Source organism: Canis aureus, chromosome 3 (assembly GCF_053574225.1).
Source record: "Canis aureus isolate CA01 chromosome 3, VMU_Caureus_v.1.0, whole genome shotgun sequence".
NCBI lineage: Eukaryota > Metazoa > Chordata > Mammalia > Carnivora > Canidae > Canis > Canis aureus.
In genome coordinates, this window is record NC_135613.1 from 60,581,373 (window position 1) to 60,608,896 (window position 27,524).

Below are 27,524 nucleotides of genomic sequence, written 5' to 3' on the forward strand. Positions count from 1 at the left end.
TCCTACTGAAATACTATCTTTTTTTTTTTTTTTTTTTTTAACTGCATCAGATCATCGGTTTGAAGTCTTGGGTAAGAACTTTTAAAAAAAAAATTAATTGTTTTTGTGGTTGGACAAAATCTCATAGCCTTGTGAAATGTTTGCTCCGGAATATTAGTATAAAATTAGATCTCAGAGTCTGGCACATTACACCAGGAATGCGTACAAGGCTACTTAATGACCACCTCATTTCTAGGAGAGGCGCGTTTCTATGACAGAGCAGTAAGTGAAAATAGCTTGAAAGAGATGCTGGGTGGGGATGGATCATCTGGCAGTGTGCCACCATGGGAGCTGTGGTGAGCCCAAGTGGTCCATTCCAGGTGCAAGCAAAAAGTGGGTGTGTGGTTTGGAGGGAATTTTAAAACAATAACAAAGCTGGTTTGCAGTCAGTAAGTCTTTATTGCCACTCCTTGTGGGCACTTTTCAAGAGTGTTGCTGATAAAATGCTATTTGTCCTTAGGGCAGGTCCCCACCCTCTGCCTCCTTGGTGTGTCCCTGAAATAGCCTCTGTTTTCTTATGAGACCCACCTTTAAATCTTCATTCTCCTGCACTTCCTGGGTTTTCTCACCCCTGTAGCACAGCTGTATTACATCTTTCAAATAAATGTGAACATTTGAGAAAAATTAGGCTAGTTGTCATTTAAATCTGATTTACTGGATAATAATGCTTATAATTTACCAAATATATTTATTTATATATTTATGTACATTTTTATTAATCATATCTCTATAATTGTCTTCCTTTCACCTGCTAAGTGATATTGTGTGTTTAGTGCATTTTCACTGGTTTTTGACTTTCTATTTGTTTCATGGTCTCCAGTAATGAGTTTAGTTCCTAGTTCATTAGATCTTCATCTATAAGCTACCTCATTTTCCCTTCCAGGATGCTCCTTGTATAATATTAGCTATTTACTGCTTTGTAAGAATTAATCTCTGAATTAGCTATTTACTATTTTGTAAGAATTAATGTAAGAATCTATATAAGCAATTATTTTGATAATTATTTGAGCAATACTTTTATGAGTTCCTACTTCTCTTCTGAGGTATTTATGGTTTATTCAACCAAAGAATATATAAAGTTTGGAATAATTTGATTTGTGTTTTTTAAAAGCCAAAAGACAGGGGTGAATGATGTCAGATTTGACTAGAGCTCTTCCTCCCTGTATCATTAATATACATCCTGAGTTACTGTGTAGTAAATAGGACTAGTCTCACTTTACTGTGTTTGAATTTAGTTTTCTAATATGAATTTCTGGTAGCTATGGAATGTACTAATGCAGTGAGAAATTGCACGTTTACTCCCTCCTTGTGTTTCTGTGTTGACGTTCTCCAAAGCCTGAGAGAAAACTCATTCAGTAACTGATTCATCATTTTTAGGAAATTATTTCCATTTGTTGAAAGCTTATAATTTTTTTCTTTTTTGGAACTAGAGTCAAGTATGCCCATTCCTTATAGACCCTTCTTCTCAAGCTACAGAGTGGTTAAAGACACATTTGAAGGACTCTCGTTTGGAAGTGATTAACCAGCAGGTTTGTACTACTTACAGTTTAGATGCGAGCTAGTCGTAGCATGTTATGGTGGACACAGTTCTGGGTCTGTATTCAGAGGACACACGCAGGCCTATGACTTACCTGGCATGGGACCTGGGGAAGGAAGGTAACTTTTAGCTTTAGTTTTCTTATTTGTACGAAAGGGATGAGGATATTTGATTGCTCTTGTGTGCCAGGCATTAATCCAAGCCCTGGGAATTTACTGGTGAGTAAAGTAGTCACATTTCCTGTCCTCGTGGTGATGTCAGACTGGTAGATTAGAGCATTTACACTAAATTATGATTAAGAACATAAGTATAGGGTCCTAGAAAAGTAAGAGTTTCTAGCTCCATTGGAGAAAGCCTCCTGGCCTTGTAGACTACATGTGGTTTCTCTCAGTGCCTCTTACAACTTCTCATTCCTGTCCTTCACCAACCAGCATCTCCAGTGTGTCCCAAGAATAGACATATTGGTTTGAGAAATGTAGTCATAGTCTTTTTCTTTTTCTTTTTTTTTTTTTTTGAGGAAGGCATAGTGTATGATTCATTTTCATAGCTATCTTCAGGTGCTTGAGCAATTACCTCTTTTAGATGTATTTCATTTTTAAAATAGGGGTAATTACCTTATTTGTGGCTGTTAAGAATAGCTATAAATTAGATAATACATACAATAATGCCACTTATGTTTGCAAGATTTTTAATAATTATTATTCCAAGTATTTAATTTTTATAACCACAGTTGTGGGCTTGAAGTGATGTTTAAAACTCTCTTTCTAGCAAGGAAGTCTTAAAATTCTTGCCTGGTTACAGAATTTTATCCAGAAGTTCTTTCCACAGTGATTAGACCTATCACACCAAGGAAAGTTGGCTAGAATTCATCACTTGTCTTTCCTCTTCCATTCAGTGTTTGATTTTGGACATAACCAGAATGTTCTTATTAATACTTGGGTGATTAACTTATGTAAGGAATTTGAAAATTCATTTCTGCATCAATTTGAAATATATCATAGTAAAAGATTGAAAAGAGCTATTTTACTATTGTAAAAATCTTTATTTTTTGTGTCTCTTTAAATTATTTATGAAATCTATTTGATAATTTATTCAACTAAAATGATTCATCACCAAGTACTTATAACTAGAAAAGCAATCATGAATGATTTGAATTATTAACATACATATTAAATTTTAAAATATTCATGTTATTCCTATTAATATCTTCCTTCATTATCTGTAAGGACCTTTGTAGATATTGAGGTAATAAAAGAATTAATATGTACTCTTTTTTACTCTTCTCAGGATAGTAACTTTATTACAGCTCTTGAGTTGGCAGTACGTTTTGGGAAAACCCTTATTATACAGGAGGTGGATGGTGTAGAACCTGTTCTTTATCCATTATTGAGACGAGATCTGGTTGCTCAAGGTAAATATTTGACAGTTTCTAGAAAGTAACTATTTTTAAAATTTCCAAAGTAATTATCTTCATAACTAACGTTGACCTTTTTGGTCTTGCCACTGAATCTAATGATATCGAAACTTTTCTGGTTGAATGGTGGGAATGCTGTCATGGTCTAACAGGAATAGCAAAGAAATGAGTTCTTAAAGTGCCTTCAGAGAGGTGACATTGTGTCAGGGTCTTCGAGACTGCTCCCAGGTTGTGATGTGTGACTAGGAAGGAAGACATAGGACTGGGAATAGTCACACTCGTGGCTCAGATGTATTGCAGGGACAAGATAGAAAGCCAAGTCAGCAAAGAGAAGAAGCACATGGCCTGAAGTTAGGAGTCAAGAAACAAGGTGCAAGCTTCTGAGTCTCTTGCATTGGGATCCCACAGGATGTGCTTGCTCCTCCCAGGACCAGGTTGTGACAACACATGTTGAAATGTCATGTATCAAGGAAGCTTATTGGAAACTCAGTCCCACCGTGTTTACTGAGGGCTGCTTATGTAAGCAATTCTGCCTAGCATGAGACAAAATTCCAGACTCCCTGAACAAAAGCAGGTGCTCAGTATAAACCACATTATTTGTACAAATATTTTAAGCACAGTGAGCCACTCTTACATGAGAACCCTCCCCACATCCAAATTTCCAGGAGCCTGTTGCCAGCAGACCTTCCTAAGGAGAGAGTCTCAGGAGTGCCATGTTTCCTCCTTTCTGCACAGGTGCCTGACCCAGCCCTTGACGATTAGAAAATAATGCTCTTCAACTCAAGACCATGTCACGTGGTTATATGTATAAACACGCATATGGCATATGTTTATGCCACATACCTCGGTAGCTCTACAAGACTTAGTTAACACTGTAAGCTTTAAATAGTAATTGGAGTTATTGCAGCAAACCAGGAACAGTGCAAAAAATGCATTCATTGATAACTTGTCATTTCACAAAAAAAATGAGTGTGTTTAGCTTGGCAGTGGTTTCTGTGTTGTGAGGAAAGCTTTAGTGGTGGGACTTCAGCCTTTGTCATCCGGAGTAACCTTCCAGAGTTGGGCCTCTGATCTAAGTCACATCTGCTCAGCTAGTTCTTTGCTGTGCTTTCATAACACCCAGTGCACATCACCAGTGCCCACTTTCATGCCCATCTCCCATCTGACCTCCCCCACCTGCCTCTATCAACCCTCAGTTCTCTATTGTCAGGAGTCTTTTAGGGTGTGTTTCCCCTCTTTTCCCCCTCCCATATGTTCATCTGTCTTCTTTCTTAAATTCCACATATGAGCAAAATCATAGTTTTTTCTCTGACTGCCTTAAGTCATTTAGCATTATACTATCTAGTTCTGTCCATGTCATTGCAAATGGCAAGATTTCACCCTTTCTGATGTCTGAGTAGTAGTCCATTGTAGATATATTTACCACATCTTCTTTATCCATCTATCTGTTGATAGACATCTAGATTCTTTCTATAGTTTGGCTACTGTGGACATTGCTGCTATAAACATTAGGGTTCAGATGCCCCTTCGAGTCAGTATTTTTGTATTCTTTGGGTAAATATCTAGTAGTACAATTACTGGGTTGTAGGGTAGCTCAATTTTCAACTTCTTGAAGAGCCTCCATACGGTCTTCCACAGTGGCCCCACCAGTTTGCATTCCTACCAACAGTGTATGAGGGTTCCCCTTTCTCCCCATCTGCACCAACACCTGTTGTTTCCTATATTGTTAAATTTAGCCATTCTGACAGCTGTGAGGTGAAATCTCATTGTATTTTTTATTTGTATTTCTCTGATGATGAGTGATGTTGACCATCTTGTTCATGTGTCTATTGGCTATCTGTAGGTTTTCTTTGGAAAAATGTCTGTTCACGTCTTCTGACCATTTCTTAACTGGATTAGTTGTTTTTTTGGGCTATGCTATTTTAAAGGGGAAGTAGAAATGAAGCTTGAGGGCCCTCTGATTTTCTACCTTTAGTGTATGTTTGACCTGTGAGGCCTCATTAAATATGAGCCTCCATCAGCTGTGATTGGTATCAGGTTTTAGCAGTCTTTGGGGCACTGAGAATGAGTGTTGACCCTTGGAAGTTGGATCTGGTGCCAAGTTATTACATTTTCCATCTTGATTGGTTCACATTATGAGTCACTATTTCAGATGATTGTGCAGGGCTCCTTGGATTAATTTGTTTATTTTAGAATTAGGAAAAGAGAGTTAATCTCTGCCCTTACCTTATTCTTCCTGCCTTTCCCCCAGCATTGGACATATTCATATCACAGTAGTTGAAGTCTTTTACCTTCTTTGAGTATACTTCAGTCTGTCCCCTTCCAGAGTGCTGAGTTGCTCGTGAATTGCCATTTTGTCATCATGCATTTCCTGGGGGCAGAGAACGGCTGTCCTAGAACCACATCAAGCAGTCTGTGTCCAGTCTCATTTATGTACCCGCATCCTTCATCTGAGCAATATGAACTGCCTTTCTTCACACTGAGGTCCAAGTAGGTATGGAGAACGGGTTAGAACAGGCTCTTCCCCTCCCGGCCCCCCCACATTTATGCTGTCCAGCAATCTCCTCACCCGTGTTCTGATCGAAAGGAAGGACTAGGCATGCATGGGTCTTCATGTTCTCATTGTTTTGTACTTCGTAATTCATGTGTGCAGTCACTCAACCCATGCAGGAGGTGCAGTGGGCAGTTGGTGAGTAATTGAAGGCAGGGATCAACTAGCTACTTAGAAGTTGTTGGGGGAGAAGCTAGTATAGTTGATAGTTAACTTTCACTAACAACATCATTGATCATTCTGGTCCTTTATGGTTCATTTCCATGTTGGGCTCAAGTATGGATCAGGAATGACAGTAGATATGAAGGTTGGATATTCCGATTGGCTTTTTAGCCCAGATGCTTCCTTTTAAGCATGGTTACTTCATCTGGATTTATGTGTGTGTAACATAGAAATTAAGTTTGTGCTTCATTTTGCTTCTGTTTCTAGTGTGTGGTTTTCCACATGGGTGTGTCTGTGGTAGCTGAGTTGGATCTGAATGGGCCCAAGGCCTGAATACAGCCAGACCAGTGTTTCCTTAACAGGAGAGATTTTGTCCCCCTGGGGACATTTTTGGTCATCACAGTTTGGGAGGTCTATGCTAGCTAGGGCCATCTTAAAATGCACAGGGCATCTCCTCACAACCAGTAATATTCTAGCACAAATTGCCAGTAGTCCTAAGGTTGAAGAGCTGTAAGCTAGCTCCACTAATTCTGACCCATAGTCTCTGTACTGATGCACTTCAGTAAGTCTCACCAGCAAGTGCTTTATTGTCAAGAACACTATCTGATGTCAGCATATTGTATGGAATACTCAATGCTATGAATTGCCAGAAATTTTACCAATGAATAGTGGATGTCTGTAGCATTCCTTTGGATTTTCTTGAGATTATTTGTAGACCTCAGTAATTCTGTGTAGCTGAAGGATAGAGGGGTCAAAGGCAATGATTGATTTGTAATTGTTTAGATTCCATCCAAGGTTGCCCTTGGCAATCCTGCAAGAGTGGCCACACGTTTATTGACCAAATGAATAAGCAGTAGTAAAAATTGCAGGTATGGAATAATATGCTTCTTCTGAAGGGCCAAGAAAGTAACCATTATTCTCTTTCTTTGTGTACAATGACTGTAAAGACAGCAGTTTATTCTTAATGGGCTGTGGATGTCTCCTTTGGGCATCGTCAGTTTGGTTATTTGGTTGGCAGAGTTTTGTTTTTGAACTCACTTACATCTTATCTTTATCATTCATCTTGAGTGGTACTCTATACCATGTGGGCAGTTGTGTCAGCGGAGACCATTACCAAAGTGTTATCCATATAATGGAGTGTTTGGACCTCTGTAGCAGTTCATGTGGTACTTGGATTTATCTAGATCAGATGATAATATATCTTTGAAGAGTTTGGACCTGTAAAGGTATATGACACACAATGTCTGTATCTATTACAAATGTTAACCAAACCAAACAATATTCTCAACCCTGATCCAGGTTCAGAACCAAGACAATAAACATGTAAGTTCAGACTTTCCCTGGAAAGAGAGTAAAAGATAAATCTTGTGCTTATGCCCAATCATTCCATCTCTATGGTTCTCTAAAGTACACTAAAGATTTTGTATCTGGAGAGGAAAATGTTTAAGTTAAGCTTCAGTGTTAACTCTATATGTTAACTCCAGTGTACATCAAGACCAGTGTAGGGCTTTATAGTTCTGCATCTGGAACTTCCTGATAGTAGAATGTGGGACTTATAGCCAAGTGTCTTTTGTAGATGGTGAACCATTTACTTTGAAATTAAAAAAAAAAAAAAAAAAAAGTCAAAATAATACCTGCATGGTTTACAAAATCAAATAGTACAGAATGGCAGTAATGTGATGTCCCCTGTCCCCATGACTAGTCCTGTTCACCAGAGAAAACCAGTTGTTTTTCAGTTTTAACATTTTAATGAAATGTGTGTGTGCAGTTTATGAATTTTTACAAACCAAATACGCTTGTATAAGCACCCAGGTCCTCATCTGCGCTCTGCAGCCCTCTTGTTTACCTCTCCAGGGTAACCACATTCCTGACTTCAGCATAGAGAGGTTTTGCTTATGTCTGTACATTGCATACACAGGCAAGAACGAAGCAGTTCGGGACTCTTGTGGGCTGGCCTGGCTCTCACAGCCTGGCAGTATTCTCCTGTTGAGTGTGAATCATTTCACAGTATCAGCATCACACAGGCCATTCTGTGACCATATTCCTGTCTCAGCCTCAAAGCAACAGTACATCCCTTATCACACAAATAACCAGACATCTTCCTGCCCCACTTATTTGAGGGACTTCTGCTTTACTTTTTTTGTTTTTTACCAGTTATCACGGTGTCCCCCTCCACTTCTCTTCCCTCCTAAATGTTATTAAGATACCAATCAGAGGATTGTCTGCATCCGTTCCCCAGCAAAGTTGCTTGCACTCACCTACTGTAAGCCCCATCCTGTGACAGGTGCCCCCATAACTGTCTACCTGCCATGGCACAGTTTCTCAGGGGAATCTGTCTTTAATTTCAAACTGCTAGTGAACAGGATTTGTTTGTGTTCTACAATTTGTGTGTGTGTCAACTGGGCTAAAGTTACATATTTTTTAAGTGTATTTTTTCATTTCATCCAAATTGTCAAATGTACTGGTATATTTTTTATATAATGTTCTCATAACGTTTTAATTTTGGTTGAATTTGTAATGATGTCTCCCTTTTTCTTGATGTTGATAATTGTCCTTTTTTATTTCCTTGATCCATCTTCAGTAAGGGTTTATCAGTTTTCAAAATACCAACTTTTAACTTTGTTGATTTCCTTTATTTTTTCATTTTTTTTTGTTTCAAGTTTTTATTTAAATTCTAGTTAGTTAACATACAGTATACTATTGGTTTTAGCAGAATTCAGTGATTCATCACAGCCAGTGCTCATCACAAATGCCCTCCTTCATGTATCTTTCTTGTATTTTTAAACTGGTTTTTGCCTTTTATTATTTAATTCCTATTATTTGTCCTTAGATTTCCTTTGCTATTCTTTTTTTTCTAGATTTTTGAGATGGAAATTCAAGATGCTGATATTTCATCTTTTTTTTTTTTTTTGATATTTATGTCAGTAAATTTCCCTCTCATCCCTTCTCCAGCTTCATACCATGGGTTCTGATTTCTTCTTTGATTCACTGAATTACTGAGCTCTGTTGTTTTTATTTAATTTCCAGGTACTTGGGAGACTTCCTAGTTCCATTTCTGTGATTGATTTTCAGTATAACTCATTGTGGCCAGAGAACTTATTCTGAAGTATACCGTTATTTGAATCCTGTTGAAGCTTTCTCTATAATTGGACAGTTCATTAATTTTTCCATGTACTTGAAAATTGTGAAATTTGTCCTTGTTTAATTTTTTCTAAAGCCAGTTATGTCAGGTTTGTTAAATGTAGTGTTGTTTTCTGTGTCTTTACTCTTTTTTGTTTTGTTTTTCCATTTATTGAGAGAATTTCTTAAAAGTTCTATGATTTTTGAATTTTTTTCTTTTAGTTCTTTTTTTTTTTTTTTTTTTTAAAGATTTTACTTATTTATTCGTGAGAGACATACACAGAGAGAGAGGCAGAGACACAGGCAGAGGGGGAAGCAGGCTCCATGCAGGAAGCCCAACCCGGGACTCGATCCCAGGTCTCTAGGATCACGCCCTGGGCTGAAGGCAGGCGCTAAACCGTTGAGCCACCCAGGGATCCCTTTTTAATTTTAGTTCTTGGTTTAAATATTTTGAAACTGTTTTGGGATGCATACATGTTTGAAAATTGATTACCTTCCTGTTTGGGTTATTTTCTTTATGAAATGTCCTCTCTTTTCTCCAGAAATATAGCAAGTTTCAGAGTCTGATATCAGAATGATTACCATCCTTTGAGGGGCTTGTGTTTGCATGATAATGCTTTTTATTCTTTTACTTTGAATTTTCTGTTGGTCTTGTTTCTCAAGGATACCTCTCTTCAGTTTATCAGTTGGTTTTCATGCTCACCCACCATGCAATCTTAGTATTTTTTCATGTAACTTAATGCAGTTAACTGGTTCATATGATACCTAGTACAGTTTTGTAATTAACCTGATTTTTTTAATGGTCACCCTACACATAACAGTAGATATCTTTGACTTATTATTTTACTACAAATAAATATTTTGCCACCTTTCCCTGCCTGCCTTTGCATTACTGTTGTGATACATTGTCATGGTCACATGATATTATAATTACTGTTTTTAAAATCTGTATTTATACAGATTGATCCTTTCTAATGTTCTCAGATTCTCCCATAATTTTCATTACCCTCTCATCTACATCTAGGTTATTTTTCTTTTTTAAAATTTTAATTCCTGTTTAGTTCACAGGCAGTGTTCTGTTAGCGTTGAGTGTGTGATGCTGTGACTCAGCACTTGTGTGCACTGCTCAGTGCTCATCGTGGCAAGTGCTCTTCATCCCCATCCACATTACTTTTCTTCTGTCTGAAGCATTTCTGAAACTTCTTAATCTTATTTTTGAAGGAAAAAATTTTTTTCTGCGTGACATGGAATTTTGGGTCGGTATTTATTTTCTTTAGCACTTTAAAGTTTTTATTCCTTCATCTTCTAGCTTCTACCTTCATCTTTGGAGAAATCACCTGCTGTTTTTATTGTTGCTCTTTTATAAGTGATGTGTCATTTTTCTCTAGTTCCTTGTCATTGGTTTTCAGTGGTGTGATTATGAGGTCCTTAGGTTTGGTTTTCTTTGGACTTACCCTGCTTATGTTTTCTTGAGCCATTCCAGTTGATGTAGAAGTATTTCCTTGGACTTTTAAATTTGTGTTTTTCTGATAATGATGTGATTCAGCATTGTTTGATATTATTTTTAGGGCATTTGTATATCCTTTCTCATAAAGTGCTTATTGAATTATTTCCATATTAACTTAAAAGGTTTTAAGGAAAATTTAAAAATCTATTCTGAGGTTCTTAAAAATTATAATATTTTTCTTAACCTTTGAAAATAATCTTTGAAAGTGTGTATTTTGTACTTAAAATTTTAATTATTGGCAATTTGAAATTATAAGTTGTGGATATAATTGCTGGTTCATTTCTCTGTTATATAATGGATGTCATGTTTAAAAAATTTTTTTGAATATACTCTTTTGAGGCAGAACTTCTTTTATTAGTTTAACTTCTCAAATCCCTGATATCCAGTAGTCTGAATAAATCCTTTTCAAGTTAATAATGGGCATCTTCGCAATTACTCATATATTGATAATCCTAGGTTTTCATCAGCTCACTGTCTTTAGTACATCTTTTTTTTAATATTTTATTTATTTGACAGAGAGTGAGTGAACATGAGCAGGGGAGCAGAGGGAAAGAGGGAAACAGACTCCGCACTGAGCAGGGAGACTGGTATGGGGCATGATCCCAGGACCCTGAAATTATGGCCTGAGCCAAAGGCAGATGCTTACTGACTGAGCCACCCAAGCTTGCTTTTAAGTAGTACATCTCAAAAACTAGTACAATGAACACTTAAAAAAAAAAAAAGATATATTTATTTATTTGAGAGAAGGAGGGCGGGGGGGAGAGAGAGAGAGCGAGCACGCTCAAGCGAGTGAGTGCTCCATCCTAGGATCCTGAGATCATGAACTGAGCAGAAGGCAGATATTTATTTCACTGACTGAGCCACCCAGGTGCCCACAATATACACTTTTTAATGGATGAATTCTGTAGAGAATAGCATATAATTGAGTTATTTTTTGTCATCTATAATTAGTCACTTCAGAACAATTTGGAATGAAACATAATTAACATGAAAACCATACTGCATATATGTATATATTTGTTTGATGTTTCAGTATCCTGAGATCGTCTTAATAATGGTTAGCCCTGTTTGTATATGTGCTGATTAATAGGACATTCTGGTTAATAGTCTCTTGGGTAGCCAACTGCTGCTATTCTGTACTTTTCTGAAAACCCTATGCTACCAACTATTTAGAAATACTGGGAATATAAATTATATTCTTTAATGACATGAAGCAAAAGACAGAATATTGAGACCAACTAATTATGTCATTTTAAACAAACAGGACCACGTTATGTGGTACAAATAGGTGACAAAATTATTGACTACAATGAAGAATTCCGCCTTTTTTTGTCAACAAGAAACCCAAATCCCTTCATCCCACCAGATGCAGCCTCCATCATTACAGAGGTTAACTTCACTACAACAAGAAGTGGGTTGCGAGGACAGGTATGTATGGACAATAATAAGTGACCTCAGAAATCTTCTGTAGCTTTGTGTACTCATTAGATATATATTTTAAAAATATTTCATTTATTTATATATGAGAGATATAGAGACAGAGACAGAGATATAGACAGAGGGAGAATCAGGATCCCTGCAGGGAACCCGATGTGGGACTCAATCCCAGGACCCCAGGATCACGACCTGAGCCAAAGGCAGATGCTCAACCACTGAGCCACTCAGATGCCCTCATTAGGTATTTTGAATTGGAATCTACTATGTGGAAGTGACTGGCATTTAAACTTTTGAAAATATCTTGAAAATATATTTGCATTCAGGTTTACTTTAGCATTTGTGTTAGACTTACACATTTGTTGTTAACATCGGAACCCTGCTTCCCCTAGTGTCACGTTAATTTTATGGTCTATTTCTGTCATGGGTGATAGAGTTTGAGAGAGAGAAGAATTCTATATTAAGATCAGCTACTTTTTCTGTTTTAATTGTGAAAACTGAAGTTTAAATGTGAAAATTGCACTTAATTGACCTGTTCAGCTGGTTGAGGGAGGGTGTTCGATTCCCCATCTGACATTTTTTTCCCCACCAATACATACACTTTTTTGAATTTTCATATTGTCTATGATGTATTACAATTTAGAACATTATATGAATCTCAAAATGATTTTTTATATCTAGGCTTTTACTTATATAGTTCTTCATTCATTTTCCTTTTAAAGAAAGCTATCATGCCTGTTGACTTTAAGTCATTCTATTTTTACTCCTCTAACAATTGTAGACTTTTCCTCTTTTGATTTAATATGATAGCATGTATACTTGTTACAATTTTTACTAATTTAAAAAATTTTCCTTTAAAATATTTTTTCTTGCAATAACATATAACTTACAACATGTATTTTTATGGATAGTATCTTTTGACTTACTTGATGATACTTCTTATAAATAAAACTGTGAAGGGATTACTCAACGCATGGCCCAGAATTAATTGACGAAGTTGCTCATTCTGTCTAAAAGCTTTCCATCCCCACACTGTTTAGATTTGTAGTAAGAACCCCATGCAGATGCTTATCCAGCAGATTAGCATTCCATGTTTAATGACTTGCCAGTGTTGTCCTCTAAAGTTTCAAAATGAAGAATCTAATGTAGCATTTTAAAAATAGCTTTATTAAGATTCAATTCATCCACTTAAAGTGTGCAATTCACTGGTAGACTTGCAAGGTCTCATGGTAACTCTGTTTACCATTTGGAAGGACGAAGTTTTCTTTCCCATCAACAACATGTGAGGCTTTCACTTTCCCCCATCTCGCCCACACATGTTAGTTGACTTTTTAATTGTCCCCATCCTAGTGGGGGCAAAGATGTATCTTGTTGAGATTTTGAGGATATAGTATTTCAAGTAAGATCTTTTTTTACTTCTTTATATGAAATACTAGCCACTGAAAAAAACTAGTTTCCATAGTTTTTATATATTTAATTTTAGAACTAAATATTGTATATTGATATGTTAAGTAATACAATTTCTTTAATATTTTATTGATTAGTTTAACTATTTTGCCCCTTTTTTTGTCAGAAATAATTGTGAAGTGTCTCATGTTTAACTAGAAAGAATCAAATGAGATACATAATATAATAATTGTAATATTTGATCAAACACAAGGCCTATTTCTGGGGAGATTGTTTTGTTTGAACTTTACTGCCAGAATAACTTTGACTTAAAAAAATTTTTTTTTAGCTTTTGGCTTTAACTATTCAGCATGAGAAACCTGACTTAGAGGAGCAAAAAACAAAACTGTTACAGCAGGAAGAAGATAAGAAAATACAGTTAGCCAAGCTTGAGGAATCTCTTTTAGAGGTAAAATTTAGTTATTCAGGATCCTTTTTTATGTTACATTTTAAAAGTGAATTAACAGTTTTTAAAAATTTAACAGTACCTTCCAAATGTTTTTGGTTGTGTCAAAGACATGTCAATATATATCTTAAAGTCAGAATTCAAAGAGAAAAAAATAGATGTCTCGGAATACAAGACCATTACTTACTTCTTAAGTAATGGTAATTAATGTCTAAGACAAATGATTTTTCAGTAATACTGCTTTTATACTGCATTATTTCACGAATATGTGCTCAGAATTTCAAGAAGTATTAAAATATAGCATGAAATTATGACTTAATGGGTAACTTTAAGTTTTTATTTTTATTAGATTGATAAAGTTAATATATATACAGTGCTTTGAAATAGTATATAATAATTTTCTATATCATTCTTATATAAATGATGAAATTCTTTTAAAGTAATAAGTTTTTATGAACATCATCAGTAATGAGAGCTAATGTAGTCTTCTTTTAATTGGTTATTTTAACATGTATGATAATGTTCACATTATTTTATTAATTTTTGCTGCAGACACTTGCCACATCCCAAGGGAATATTTTGGAAAATAAGGATTTGATTGAATCTTTGAATCAGACGAAAGCAAGCAGTGCACTTATTCAGGAGTCACTTAAAGAATCTTACAAACTCCAGATTTCCCTCGATCAAGTAATTATTTCCTTTTTTTGTGGTCTTCTATCATGTTCTCTTAAGCTGTTATGTTAATATGATTAAACAGTGTAGAATCAAGACTTCAGGGGAATGACAGATAGAAAACAAGAAAGCTCCTGAGAAACACCAGAGCTGTGGGTCTGATCCTGCTGTAGAGAGGGCACTGGGATGCGCAGCGCATCAGGAATATGGCCGGCCGGCCTCTGCTGACTTGTAAAGTTCTGGAGCTACAGTTCTGTACTGAAGTTGAGAGTGTTAAAAATGAGTGTTATGAGCATCTGTGCCATTCCTAGAATGCTTTAAAATTAAAACATGTTAAATATATTAAGTAAGAGTTGTAAGTATCTTCTCCATTAAAAATACTTTTCTTCCCTTAAAATGCTATGGCTTAAAATGATTTTTGCCTTTCTTTTGATAATTCCTTTTGCAAAATTCTCACCCAAGTTGAAAATGATACATATTTTCATCGCCTACATCCTAGTGATTGTACCTTGCTTGAAGACAAACAGACGCCCAGACAGATTAGTGTTCCTCTGAATTTCCAGGCTACAGCCTGACCAGGGTACTTACTGAAATCCTTTCATTCTTTGCCAGTCATCTCAGTGACCTGTTCATGTTTTCCTTTCAGTATTTTTCAGCCCTTGCCCAAATTGTCCACTTACATGTTATCACTTTCTCACTTGGGAAAGTGTTCTGTTGAAACCAGAATACGAGCAGATTAATGGACCGCTTCTCATCCATCACCTGGTTGTCTCTGCCAGGGATGAGCTCGGCAGGTGTGGTTATCTGTTATTTTCTTTTTCACTGCACAGGATGAACTTCCTGGCCTTCTCCTTCTGAGCAGGCATCATTGAGTCACACACGTAATGTTACCAGCATCATGTTTGTGATCCTGGCACTTGGATCAGAATGACTCTCAGAGTCCTGTTCAAAACCTGAGGCCACTTACCTGTAGGATCTCTTCTTTACTCATCCTTTACACCCATCACAGCAGAAGGCCTGTGCCACTGGCTTATTCTGTGCCAGCGTTGAACAATGCCAGGTGCTTCCTTACTTGATGTGGAAGTTACAGTCTCCGGTCCCCCGCATGCTAGACTCAGGATTGTCATTCCCTCCTCCGCAGGGGTGCCATGCCCTTGCGTTACCCGAAGTGGCTCTCTCTTGAAATATAAAATTGTGTCATTTGTACTTGCTCATGATGGTCCACCTGTGAACCACTCCTACTTCTGTAATCTGGGGTTTAGAGAATTATTTAAATATATCACCCTCAGGTTTATAAGAGTAAGAAAAACTAGATGATATTATCCCTCTTAGTTACACAGTTCTAGGATTGGTTGTCTTCACCTATTGTGTGTACTTAGAAGTGATAAGAGCACAACACTGGGAATGGACTGGTCTGTAGGGGGCAGTAACACGCTACCACTCAAGTGTTTTTCCCACAGGAGCGGGACGCTTATCTGCCACTGGCTGAGAGCGCCAGTAAGATGTACTTCATTATCTCCGACTTGTCCAAAATTAATAACATGTACCGCTTCAGTTTGGCTGCATTTCTCCGACTTTTCCAGCGTGCTCTGCAAAACAAACAGGTATGCTCTCCATTACCCTGTGGCTAGGACTGAGGAACACAGATCACTTGACTAGGTACTTATTTATAGTAATAACTTCCAGAGAAAACTGGTTTAGAATCATATTTCAGAAGACCACATGTAACAACCTAAAGTTCAATTTGCCAACATATAGCATAACACCCAGTGCTCATCCTGTCAAATGCCCCCCCTCAGTGCCCGTCACCCAGTCACCCCACCCCCTACCTGCCTCCCTTTCCACCACCCCTTGTTCATTTCCCAGAGTTAGGAGTCTCTCATGCTCTGTCACCCTCACTGATATTTCCGACTCATTGTCTCTCCTTTCCCCTTTATTCCCTTTCACTATTTTTTTTTTTTATATTCCCCAAATGAATGAGACCATATAATGTTTGTCCTTCTCCGATTGACTTATTTCACTCAGCATAATACCCTCCAGTTCCATCCACATTGAAGCTAGGTATTTCTGTTTCTAATGGTTGAGTACTATTCCATTGTATACATAGACCACATCTTCTTTATCCATTCATCTTTCGATGGACACTGAGGCTCCTTCCACAGTTTGGCTATTGTAGACATTGCTACTATAAACATTGGGATGCAGGTTTCCTGCCATTTCACTGCATCGGTATCTTTGGGGTAAATCCCCAGCAGTGCAATTGCTGGGTCGTTGGGCAGTTCTATTTTTAACTCTTTGAGGCACCTCCACACAGTTTCCAGAGTGTCTGTACCAGTTCACATTCCCACCAACAATGCCAGAGGGTTCCCCTTTCTCCACACCCTCTCCAACATTTGTTGTTTCCTGTCTTGTTAATTTTCACCATTCTCACTGGTATGAGGTGGTATCTCATTGTGGTTTTGATTTGTATTTCCCACTTGATGGCCAGTGATGCGGAGCATTTCCTCATGTGTCTCTTGGCCATGTCTATGTCTTCTTTGCTGAAATGTTTGTTCATGTCTTTTCCCCATTTCATGATTGGATTGTTTGTTTCTTTGCTGTTGAGTTTCATAAGTTCTTTACAGATCTTGGATACTAGCCCTTTATCTGATAGGTCATTTGCAAACATCTCCGATCCTGTAGGTTGTCTTTTAGTTTTGTTGACTGTTTCTTTTGCTGGGCAGAAGGTTTTTATCTTGATGAAGTCACAATAATTCATTTTTGCTTTTGTTTCCCTTGCCTTCATAGATGTATCTTGCAAGAAGTTGCTGTGGCCAAGTTCAAAAAGGCTGTTGCCTTTGTTTTCCTCTAGGATTTTGATGGAATCTTGTCTCACATTTAGATCATTTATCCATTTTGAGTGTATCTTTGTGTATGGTGTAAGAGAGTGGTCTAGTTTCATTCTTCTGCATGTGGATGTCCAATTTTCCCAGCACCATTTATTGAAGAGAGTGTCTTTCTTCCAGTGGATAGTCTTTCCTGCTTTGTCGAATATTAGTTGACCATAGAGTTGAGGGCCCATTTCTGGATTCTCTATTCTGTTCCATTGATCTATGTGTCTGTTTTTGTGCCAGTACCACACTGTCTTGGTGATCACAGCTTTGTAGTACAAGCTGAAATCTGGCATTGTGATGCCCCTGGCTGGTTTTCTTTTTCAATATCCCCCTGGCTCTTTGGGGTGTTTTCTGATTCCACACAAATCTTAAGATGACTTGTTCCAACTCTCTGAAGAAACTCCATGGCATTTTGATAGGGATTGCATTAAATGTGTAAATTGCCCTGGGTAACATTGACATTTTCACATTATTAATTCTGCTAATCCATGAGCATGGAATATTTTTCCATCTCTTTGTGTCTTCCTCAATTTCTTTCAGAAGTGTTCTATAGTTTTGAGGGTATAGATCCTTTACCTCTTTGGTTAGGTTTATTCCTAGGTATCTTATGCTTTTGGGTGCAATTGTAAATGGGATTGACTCCTTAATTTCTCTTTCTTCAGTCTCATTGTTAGTGTATAGAAATGCCACTGACTTCTGGGCATTGATTTTGTATCCTGCCACTCTGCCGAATTGCTGTATGAGTTCTAGCAATCTTGGGGTGCAGGCTTTTGGGTTTTCTGTGTACAGTATCATGTCATCTACGAAGAGGGAGAGTTTGACTTCTTCTTTGCCAATTTGAATGCCTTTTATTTATTTTTGTTGCCTGGTTGCTGAGGCTAGGACTTCTAGTAATATGTTGAATAGCAGTGGTGAGAGTGGACACCCCTGTCTTGTTCCTGATCTTAGGGGAAAGGCACCCAGTGTTTCCCCATTGAGAATTATATTTGCTGTCGGCCTTTTGTAGATGGCTTTTAAGATGCTGTGGAATGTTGCCTCTATCCCTACACTCTGAAGAGTTTTGATCAGGAATGGATGCTGTATTTTGTCAAATACTTTCTCTGCATCTAATGAGAGGATCATATGGTTCTTGTTTTTTTCTCTTATTGATATAATCTATCATGTTGACTGCTTTATGAGTGTTGAACCAGCCTTGCATCCCAGGGATAAATCCCACTTGGTCATGGCGAATAATCTTCTTTAAATTTTTTTTTTTAACTTTTTTATTTATTTATGATAGTCACAGAGAGAGAGAGAGAGGCAGAGACACAGGCAGAGGGAGAAGCAGGCTCCATGCACCGGGAGCCCGACGTGGGATTCGATCCCGGGTCTCCAGGATCGTGCCCCGGGCCAAAGGCAGGCGCCAAACCGCTGCGCCACCCAGGGATCCCTAATCTTCTTAATGTACTGTTGGATCCTATTGGCTAGTATCTTGTTGAGAATTTTTGCATCTGTGTTCCTCAGGGATATTGGTCTATAATTCTCCTTTTTGGTGGGGTCTTTTTCTGGTTTTGGAATTAAGGTGATGCTGGCCTCATAGAACGAGTTTGGAAGTATTCCATCCCTTTCTATCTTTCAGGACAGCTTAGTAGAATAGGTATTGTTTCTTCTTTAAACGTTTGGTAGAATTGCCCTGGGAAGCCATCTGGCCTTGGACTTTTGTGTCTTGGGAGGTTTTTGATGACTGCTTCAATTTCCTCCCTGGTGTTTGGTCTGTTCAGGTTTTCTATTTCTTCCTGTTCCAGTTTTGGTAGTTTGTGGTTTTCCAGAAATGCGTCCATTTCTTCTGGATTGCCTAATTTATTGGCGTATAGCTGCTCATAATATGTTTTTAAAATCGTTTGTATTTCCTTGGTATTGGTTGTGATCTCTCCTTTTTCATTCGTGATTTTATTAGTCTTTTTTTTTTTTTTTTTAATAAGGCTGGCTAATGGTTTATCTATCTTAATTCTTTCAAAGAACCAGCTCCTGGTTTTGTTGATCTGTTCTACAGTTCTTCTGGTTTCTATTTCATTGAGTTCTGCTCGAATCTTTATTAACTCTTTCTCTGCTGGGTGTAGGTTTTATTTGCTGTTCTTTCTCCAGTTCCTTGAGGCGCAAGGTTAGCTTGTGTATTTGAGTTTTTTTCCAGGTTTTTGAGGGATGCTTGTATTGCGATGTATTTCCCTCTCAAGACTGCTTTTGTTGTACCCCAAAGACTTTGAACAGTTGTATCTTCATTCTCATTAGTTTCCATGAATCTTTTAAATTCTTCTCTAATTTTCTGGTTGACCCTTTCATCTTTTAGCAAGATGCTCTTTAACCTCCACGTGTTTTAATTTCTTCCAAATTTCTTCTTGTGAATGAGTTCAAGTTTCAAAACATTATGGTCTGAAAATATGAGGAGACAATCCCAATCTTTTGGTATCGGTTAAGACCTGATTTGTGACCCAGTATGTGGTCTATTTTAGAGAAAGTTCCATGTGCGCTTGAGAAGAATGTGTATTCAGTTGTGTTTGGGTGTAAAGTTCTGTAGATATCTGAAATCCATCTGGTCCAGTGTATCATTTAAAGCTCTTGTTTCTTTGGAGATGTTGTGCTTAGAGGATCTGTCATTTGCAGAAAGCACCGTGTTGAAGTCTCCCAGTATAAGTGTATTATTATCTAACTATGTCTTTACTTTGGTTGTTAATTGATTGATGTACTTGGCAGCTCCCACATTAGGGGCATAAATATTCATGATTGTTAGGTCCTCTTGTTGGATAGATCCTTTAAGTATGATATAGTGTCCGTCTTCATCTCTTACTACACTCTTTGGGATATACTTTAATTCATTGGATATGAGGATGGCTACCCCTGCTTTCCTTTAAGGGTCATTTGAATGGTAAATGGTTCTCCAACCTTTCATTTTCAGGCTGTAGGTGTCCTTAGGTCTAAAATGAGTCTCTTGTAGAGAGCAAATCGATGGGTCTTGCTTTTTTCTCCAGTCTGAAACCCTGCACCTTTTGATGGGGTCATTAGGCCCATTCACGTTCAGAGTTACTACTGAAAGATATGAATTTAGTGACATCATGATACCTATTCAGCCCCTGTTTTTGTGGATTATTTCTTTGGGCTTCCCCTTTCTTTTACCGAGTCCCCCTTAATATTTCTTGCAGAGCTGGTTTGCTGGCCCCATATTCTTTAAGTTTCTGCCTATGTTGGAAGCTCTTTATGTCTCCTTTTTTTCTGTATGAGAGCCTTGCTGGATAGAGTATTCTTGGCTGCATGTTCTTCTCATTTAGGACCCTGAGTATATCCTGACAGCCCTTTCTGGACTGCCAGGTCTCTGTGGAGAGGTCTGCTCTTAATCTAATATTTCTCCCCATATAAGTTAGGGATCTTTTGTCTCTTGCTGCTTTAAGGATTTTCTCTTTATCTTTGGAATTTGCAAGTATTAAAGGTTGAGGTGTTGAACGGTTTTTATTGATTTTAGGGGGGATCTCTGTATCTCCAGCATCTGAATGCCTGTTTCCCATCCCAAGTTAGGGAAATTCTCAGCTATGATATGTTCAGATATGCTTTCTGGTCCTCTGTCCCTCTTGGCGCCCTCTGGAACCCCAATTAAACATAGATTTTTCCTTCTGAGGCTGTCATTTATTTCCCTTTACCTTTCCTCATGGTCTTTTAATTGTTTTTCTCTTTTTTCCTCAGCTTTCCCCCTTGCCATCAACTTGTCTTCTATGCTGCTCACTGTTTCTTCCACTTCATTAACCCTCATCATTAGGACCTCCAGTTTGGATTGCATCTCATTTAATTGATTTTTAATTTCGTCCTGATTAGATCTGAATTCTGCAGTCATGAAGTTTCTTGAATCCTTTATGCTTTTTTCCAGAGCCACCTATAGCTTTATAAGTGTTCTTCTGAATTGGTTTTCTGATACTGAATTGTAATCCAAATTCTGTAACTCTGTAGCAGAGAGTACTGTTGCTGATTCTTTCTTTTGTGGTGAGTTATTCTTTCTAGTCATTTTGCTCCGTGCAGAGTGGCTAAAAATGAGTTGTATTGTTCGAAGCGCAAACTCTTCTCTCTATAGCATTCCAGCTGTTCTCTCATTAAATCTCAGGTTGAATTCATAGGTTTTCAGGACATTTTAAAGGTATCTAGGTAAGTTGGTGGGGACAGGTGACTTGGGGACTCTAACTCATCTGCCTTCTTGCCTCGCCCCCTCACTTAAACTGTATCTAAAGAAACTCGCTCTTTGATTGTATTTTATGTTCTTAAACTATCCCAGTGTGACAGTCTTAATGGAAATGATTTAAATTTTGAGTACAAATTAATAAGGAATAGATTATCATTAATATGGTATAAAATCAAGAAATTGTCTACATAATCTCATTACTTTCAGAAAACAACATTTAAAATGTCATTGTTTGTGTCATTTGAGGCTCTACCGTGTGCTGGGAATCCTTTTTGTTAGTGGGGATATAGGAGTGTCTGCTTTACCAAGTTTGTGTGCTTAGGAGAGGGAAGCATATACTAAAGAATGTGAACTGCCTTACGCAGAAGATGTCACACTGTCTTGAAAATTAGCATTCATAGATTTCATACAACTTTCATGCCGTGAATAGAAACCCACACAACATTTTTGAGAGACAGTGAGGCTACACAGTATGGGCACTGTGACCATGTGGTATGTGGACATTTTCCTGATTATCTCTGCTGAATATACGATTATCCCCAAACCTGGCAGATCGGACAGTGTCTCCTTATGCTCGTGGTTTCTGTGGGTGGTTGGGTCAGGGCCCAGCAGAGATGACCTACCACTGTTTCACAACATCTGGGACCTCAGTTGGGACTGAGGGGAAGAGATGGAGAGGCAGGGAGGAGGGTAGCTCTGCTTGCGCATCTGGTGCCCGCTCTGCTTGCGCATCTGGTGGAGTGCGGGTGGAGGGGGTTCGGTGAGGAGGACTACAGCCTGCACCTCGCCACACAGTGTAGTGGATTTCTGGTAGGACATCTTGGGGGCCAAAACTGTATTCCAGGCCGTGAGGCAGAAGCTTTTGTCACTTGGCTGGGACGGTATCACCCATGCTGCATGCCATTTGGTGGAAGTTGACACAAACCTACCCATGATCAAGAGGTTGGGGCGACACCTTCCCTCTTAAAGCAGGATCGCAGATCATGTGGTTATGTTTTAGGACAGCTACACATATTTATGGTTTACATTTTTTCCAGTGTTTTGCTTCTCTAGTTTTTTCTTGGTTAAATTTCCTAGACTTGGATGACTGGGACCAAAGTGCACATTTGTAGACTTGCACACAAATTCCGTCTTGCTACCTTTGGAACGTGCTGTTGGCGAATTAAACGGAGGCAGTTGGAGTGCTTTTCCATCTGTATCTTCACTAACATTGGATTGTATATCTATCTTTGAATAATTTTTGCATTAAAAGTTTCTCATAAATTAGTACAGAATTAGAAGTTCATTTTAAATTCCTTCTTATCCTTTAGTCAGAAAATATTCATGTTAAAGGTCAGTGACGCTGCAGGAATGTGAGAATTGATAAATAGGTGAGCAGTTTTGCAGGAATGTGAGAATTGATAAATAGGTGAGCAGTTTTGCCTGAACCCAGTGAGAACGTTGGTTATTTTTTGTTCTTTACAAAAGTCTGTAGCTTAGGAACTATTGGGCTTCGATAGTATGTGTAAGCATGTGGTGTGCACATGTGTGTTTGGTTTTATTTTAAAAAGCAATATAATCTTAAATATGTAGAGTAAAAAACCTGCTCTGCAGTGTCTTAGAAATCTATTAGATTTTAGGCTATGTACTCTTTCTCACAAGAGAGCATCTTTTAGTGGATCCAAGGCTCATTTCACATGCGATCTTTGTTAATAAACATAGGGATGAAGAGGATGTCCGGCACATGAACTGTAATGATGAGCTCTCTCATTAGAACGTTCTGCTCATGGGCCGGCCCAAGCTTTGGTGCATCCGTGCCACTGCCCGAGGTTTTGTCCCTGGGGCACATGTTGCACTGCTTATCCTCGGTGGATTTCTCTAAACTGTTAACATTGTTTTACTAGATTTTTTTCTTGTCAGTTATAGACTTAAGGTAACAAGAAAATTTAGCCTAAACATTATATCAGAATTGAACTTTTTCAAGGCGTGTGTCCTGTCCTTCTCATCTACCTGAGGTGAGATATAAAACTCTGTCACTCTTAGGGAATAGTCCAGCGATGACAGCTTCCTCCTGTTCATCTACCAAACCTTTCTGCAATCAGCAAGGGAAATAGCTGTTAGGGATATTTTTCAAAGCACAGTGATCCTGTACAATGGAAGTATGAAAACAGATAAGAAAGTAAAGGTGGTATGATTTCTTAAACAGCATGTACATCAAAGTTATTGTTCATCCTTAGTTATGGAAAGCATGGTTTAAGTTGCTTAGGCTCTTATAATGAAAGTGAGAACATTCAGTATTAGCTGGTTCTGGTCACTCTGTTTTGAGGCTGGATGGATCATTGTACTAGTAATGAAATGGGATTCATCCATACTAATACATTATTTTTAATGCTGTTAGGTATCAGAGTGGTATCATCAAATTCATTTCATATTGTATTATTGGAAATGGACTGTAATTTTCATTCATTGAAAGCCTTCATCCGTTAAAGAAAAATACATCAAGTATTTTTATTGTAGTAGTATACAGATTTAATGCACTTAACCTGTTTGATCACTTGAGTTGACAAAGATAATTATTCCAGAATCAACTTTGAGTCTGAAGGAACAGTTTAAAAGTGCGATTAAGCAATGTAGTGTCATTTAAATGTTTATAAATTTCCTAATGATTTTTCAATTTTCAAATGTAACCTAGGATTCTGAAAATACAGAACAGAGAATACAGTCACTTATCAGCTCATTAAAACATATGGTCTATGAATATATATGCCGTTGTCTGTTTAAGGTAAGAAATACTATTTTTTCATGTGTAAGATACTACCTATACTTTGATTTATACAGTATTAGAGTTAAATTATATAACCCTTTACCTACTAGAAAGGTATTGAAATTGACATTTCTGAAACTTTCCCTGAATAATGTCCATTGCTAAGTAGAACATCTTATAGCCTTCCAGGAGGTGGTTGGGAGGGAGAAGGATGACATGCAAATGAGAGCATGCCCTGGGTGGTCCAATGTGGCTCTGAACACCCAGCAGCCCTTGACGCAGGACATTATGATGGGTTGTATAGGTCATTTTCTAGCTGGGGTTTCTCCGCCTCAGGACTGTTGACATTTTGGGCCACAGTAGGATTTACTGTGGCGGTCTGTTCAGTAGCACTTCCTTCACATATTTGCTAAAATCAAAAATGTCTTGACACTGCCAATGTCCCTTAGATTGAGGACAAAATTGGTTCCTATTCCTGGCATTAGGAAGCAAACTAATGCCTGATCCTGAGTTACAAAATTTGTCACAGACGTCTTCACATTACGAGGGCTCCCAAGGAATATAAAATGAAATGTACTTTAAAAATTTTTGAATATTATAGAAAACAGAAGCTTTTCACTTAGGAGTTTGGTTTTTTTTTTTTTTTTTTTTTTCAAGTACCAGTCTTTGGGTTTGGGTTGAGATAAGTTGAGGAAGAGCTTTGTAAAGGCAATTAACTATGTGAGAGAAATAGTGTTAGTATGGCACAATTATGTAGGGTTCTTAGAAAATCTTTGAAGAGACACAGTTAATATGTTCTTTAGAAAGGGATAGTAGTGTTTATGAGTATAGTGACAATGTTGACGATCCTTACTTGAGACTCACAGACCTTTAGTCGGGCATTTCTGTAGGATGTTTCTTTAATGAGAACTGTGACGATACCTATATAGATCTGTGGAATGTATGGGTGTATTTTGGAGGTCTGATGGTTAGCCGTCCTAAAAATCACCTGTTTGGATCTCAGTTTTAACTTGTATACGTTGAGGAATTATAAGCAGATGATCTCAAAGTCCATTTTGTCCCAAAAATATTATGACCCTAGATAGATAAAAGGATGACATCTCTAACATTTGTGTAATATGTTACTGCACATAATACTTAAAAATGTTTATTACACAGACACAACTTAAAAATACTTTCTGAAAGCATTTCAAACTTTATGAAACTATATGCACATACAGAAAACTATGTAAAAAAAAAACAACCCTCCATTGTTTCTCCCCATTCTGATGCTTCACTCCATTGGAGTAAACCAGTCCAAGGCTTGATTGGTTCCTTCCAGTCCATTTCCTTTCTCTTCAAGTTCATGTGTGCAAATAAACTTTTTCTTTTCCTTATTACATATTTTGTTGTGTTGCATCTCTTTTATAGTGACAGGTCCTGAAGATGTTTCCATAAGTAGAATATACTAACCTCATTACTTTTAGTGCTTCTGTGGGATTCCATAATATGGTATGCTAGTTTATCTACTACTCTGTTGGTGGATATTATTGATGTATTTTTGCTATTATGAGTGACCGTGGTGAAATTCTGTAAATCTATCTTTATGTACATGTGTAAGTATTTCTATTCATTAAATTTCTTCATGGAAGAAGTATAATTTCTGTCCAAGACAAAATGCTTTCCAAACTTTGTTGAATATTATCAAATTGCCTTCCAGAAGTTTATCAGTTAATAATTTAACCCACAGAGTAATTAAAGTATCTCCTTCTTTGCATCCTTGTTTCCTTGTTTTTCTATTTTTCATTAGATTTATTTATTTTTTGATTGCTATGTTATAGATTTTTATGATTAGTTTTTAATGTAGCTTTAATCTCTTATTTTTCTAGCAAATATATTAAAGCGGCAAAGTTTCATTTCACTCACTCTTCTAATATATTTAATGCTTTTTTACTTTCCTTTCAAGACCTATACACTAAAATAGGCCATGATTTGTGAAAATATCACAGACCTGAACTTATTTTAAGGTGCCTCCAAAATCCTTATGGAAGTATATATGTTATAAATAAATATTATTCTTGAAAAGTGTTTAGGTGAAAAGATCAACTTTCATAAAGATTAATAGTGTATTAGGTATTTCCTGTTTCTAAACTATATATCTGTGCCTCTGCTTATATATTCTTATTTTTAGTAATAATACATTAGATATACTGATGAGATTTAAATCCTTATGTATTTTGTAATGTAATTAGGGGTAGATATAATACATGTTCAGTACCAAAATGATTTAATATATCAGTGAAGTTTAGTTAGGGTTACTTCTTTTAAGTCACATTATCTTTTAAAATACACGTAAGTTGGGCTACAGCCAGCATTTTATTGCATGGGAGGAGAGCTTGTAAGGTTGGACACTTTTGACATCATAGCGCCCAAGTGGAATTTTTTATTGCTTGTCTGGAGAGATACTTTTCTGTTGTGAACAACTTCACTCATTTTAAAAAAGCTATCATGTATTATTCTTACGACCTATTTTAATCCACTGATTAAATATCTGGTTTATAATATTCATATTTTTTCATCAGTAATATTAAAGTTATTCAATGTGAATTCAGCATTCTGTGGAGTTTCAGTATTGAATCACAATTCAGAAAGCACATTACTATTAAAGCAATGAGGTACATTATCATCTGACTTAGCAGGGAACCGATTTCATTTTTTAGTGAAAGAACTTGGGATTTTTAGCAATCAGCTTCACATTAAACTGCCTGCCAGTCTCTCTTGCTGATTTAGCTGTTGTATTGGTGACAGCAGTGTGACAGCAACAGACCCTTGAAACAGAGGCTTATTAATATTCACATCACAGCCAAGGGAAAGCAACTTAACCCGAAACAAAAAATAATTGACTTGTTTTGTAGCAGAAAATTTAGACTTTTAATAAACTAAAACAAATGGAGAAATGGAGAAAGCTGTCAAGCAGTTTCAGTTGAGATTATTGGTTTTGTCATTCTTCTTTTTTCCCCCAGTAGATCAGAAGTGTTTATTTCAGTAACCTAAGTATTTTGGACAATTACAGTATAAGGAGCATATTTAGTTCTCCCAGATCTTGGTTGGCCTCATGTAGGTCATTAGCATAAAGTGCACCTTATGTCATTATCTGTGGATGATGTCATGTGATTATATACTTATCCCTGAGGCCATGATGTTTTCTGGGACCAGAAAGCAGAGAGAAGGAGAGCCACTATTATGTATTTATGGACTGTATATTATGTGGCTTATTCTTTGCCAACATTTTGGAATTTGGCCTCAGTTAATAATCAACAGTTAGCCCACCGACCCCAGTGGCTAATCTAAGAATCATAGAATGGCAGGGCTTTGCCTTTTCTTAATTAACCCTAGAGACTGCATTATTTTTCCTTAGGTCAAAGGAAGAAATGGCTAAGATA

General features: G+C 37.3%; 1 protein-coding gene across 9 annotated transcripts in view; it reads left to right on the forward strand.

Moving 5' to 3' along the window:
* Positions 1 to 27,524, forward strand: part of DYNC2H1 (dynein cytoplasmic 2 heavy chain 1) — a 339,457-nt gene that overhangs the window by 125,172 nt on the left and 186,761 nt on the right. For 7 of the 9 annotated variants that reach the window (XR_013376718.1, XM_077893274.1, XM_077893273.1 and 4 more), the window contains exons 64-71: positions 51 to 71; positions 1,470 to 1,568; positions 2,864 to 2,987; positions 11,595 to 11,758; positions 13,500 to 13,619; positions 14,169 to 14,303; positions 15,749 to 15,892; positions 24,031 to 24,120. Coding sequence is in view for 8 of the 9 variants with exons in the window: in XM_077893274.1 (XP_077749400.1) it covers positions 51 to 71; positions 1,470 to 1,568; positions 2,864 to 2,987; positions 11,595 to 11,758; positions 13,500 to 13,619; positions 14,169 to 14,303; positions 15,749 to 15,892; positions 24,031 to 24,120 (897 nt within the window). In the remaining variant the exon portion in view is untranslated. The remainder of the gene's footprint in view (positions 1 to 50; positions 72 to 1,469; positions 1,569 to 2,863; positions 2,988 to 11,594; positions 11,759 to 13,499; positions 13,620 to 14,168; positions 14,304 to 15,748; positions 15,893 to 24,030; positions 24,121 to 27,524) is intronic. The other 2 variants (XM_077893269.1, XM_077893272.1) reach the window with 1 other exon arrangement.